Raw genomic sequence first — 1,609 nt, 5'->3', positions numbered from 1 at the left:
CCCCCCCCACAATTCCCGTGGAGGGGCCCCTGTGGAGCTCCCGCTGTTGAGCAGCCTTGTCCCGGCACATGTCGTGTCCCCCTCTCCGTTCCGGGTCACTCTGTTTTGCTCTCCCTGCAACTGGTGCCATGGGGAACTGGAGGGCTCTGGCCACCCTTTCTGTGGCTGTGCCCCCCACCCCAGGCAGAGGTGGGGGGAGAGCTGCCCCGGCCCCCTGCAGACCTGGCGGTCATGGTAACGAGCCGAGCATTTCCAACCATGAAGTCATCTCTTTTTCCTCCCCAGGTCTGGCCGTGAAGGAGCTGAAATGAGCTATTCCCCTCTAGGTTTCTTTCTCCACCTTTGTTACAACAAATAAAAACCTGAACTGTTCTCCCCGTGTCCGGTTCATCCTTTCCCAACAGCACTGGGGTGAAACCATTCATGTTCCTAAAATCGTTCCTGGGACGGTGGCTGCTGCTGGGTTTGGCCGGGACCAGCCCTGAGTGAGCGGCTCCCCCAGGGACCCGGCTCGCCATTCTGGGCGTTCGGGAGCCGGTGGCTTCACTCTGCACCCTGGCGAGAGCCACTGGTGGTCCTTCTTCCTCGGGACCCAGCCCTGGGTGAAGGTCCCCAGCGGCATTGGGGGGGGCAAGGTCTGCTGCTGGGTGAGCAGCAGGGCTGAGCTGGAAGATCTCCAGTTGCCCAGGTGGGTCTGGGGTGCACTGGGATGAAGTGGGGTGGCTCCGGTCTGCAGTGATCAGCGCCGCGAGCGGATGTGGCGGGAAACCCGTCCTGGTTTCAGCTGGGATAGTTAACCAGGACAGCGGGGTGGTGTGCCGGCAGTGCCGTCCCTGGGGCAGGCCCGGTGGGGCCAGTTTTTGGGTCGGCTCCAGTTTGCCACGCCTGGAGCTGCCTCCTCATCCGCAGGCGGCCGTGGTGGGGCGATGGCCGGGCCCTGGGGGACCCTGGCTGTGCCGTGCCATGCCTGCTGGAGCGGGGTCTGGAACAGCAGGGTCCCTTCCCTATGGCCCATGGGCCCCAGCAGGTGGTGGAGGAAGGGGTGCGGTGCCCCTGTAGCAGGGCGGTGACGAGGTGTGGTGCCCCTATAGCTGGGCGGTGATGGGGTGTCATTGATTCCCCTATAGCAGGGTGGATGGGGTGTGGTGCCCTTATAGCCTGGCAGTGATAAGGTGTGATTCACTTATAGCAGGGAGCTAATGGGGTGTAATGCCCCTATAGCTGGGTGGTGATTGCACCTATAGCAGGGCGGTGATGGGATGTGATTCTCCTATAGCAGGGAGCTAATGAGGTGTGATGCCCCTGTAACAAGGCAGTGATGGGGTGTGATTCTCCTATAGCAGGGTGGTGACACGGTGTGATTCCCCTATAGCAGGGAGTTAATGAGGTGTGGTGCCCCTACAGCTGGGCAGTGATGGGATGCGGTTCCCCTATAGCAGGGCAGTGATGAGGCGTGGTGCCCCTATAGCCGGGTGGATGGGTGCGATGTCCCTATGGCCGGGCGGTGCCGGGGTGCGATTCCCCTATGGCAGGGATCGAAAGGGGTGCGATGTCCCCTACAGCCGGGCGGTGCCGGGTGCGTTGCCCCCCGCCGGGGTAACACCGAGCC

General features: G+C 62.7%; 1 protein-coding gene across 1 annotated transcript in view; it reads left to right on the top strand.

Annotated features, from left to right (window-relative positions):
• RPL38 (ribosomal protein L38) overlaps positions 1 to 372 on the top strand; it is a 2,972-nt gene extending 2,600 nt beyond the window's left edge. The window contains exon 5 of the mRNA XM_010578567.1: positions 286 to 372. Coding sequence (XP_010576869.1) covers positions 286 to 311 — 26 coding nt within the window. The 3' untranslated portion in view covers positions 312 to 372. The remainder of the gene's footprint in view (positions 1 to 285) is intronic.
• The last annotated feature ends 1,237 nt before the right edge of the window (positions 373 to 1,609 follow it).

Source organism: Haliaeetus leucocephalus, unplaced genomic scaffold (genome assembly GCF_000737465.1).
Source record: "Haliaeetus leucocephalus isolate CR32 unplaced genomic scaffold, Haliaeetus_leucocephalus-4.0 Scaffold646, whole genome shotgun sequence".
NCBI classification, from domain to species: domain Eukaryota; kingdom Metazoa; phylum Chordata; class Aves; order Accipitriformes; family Accipitridae; genus Haliaeetus; species Haliaeetus leucocephalus.
Note: the sequence above shows the minus strand (reverse complement) of the source record. Positions and strands in the feature narration are given on the sequence as shown.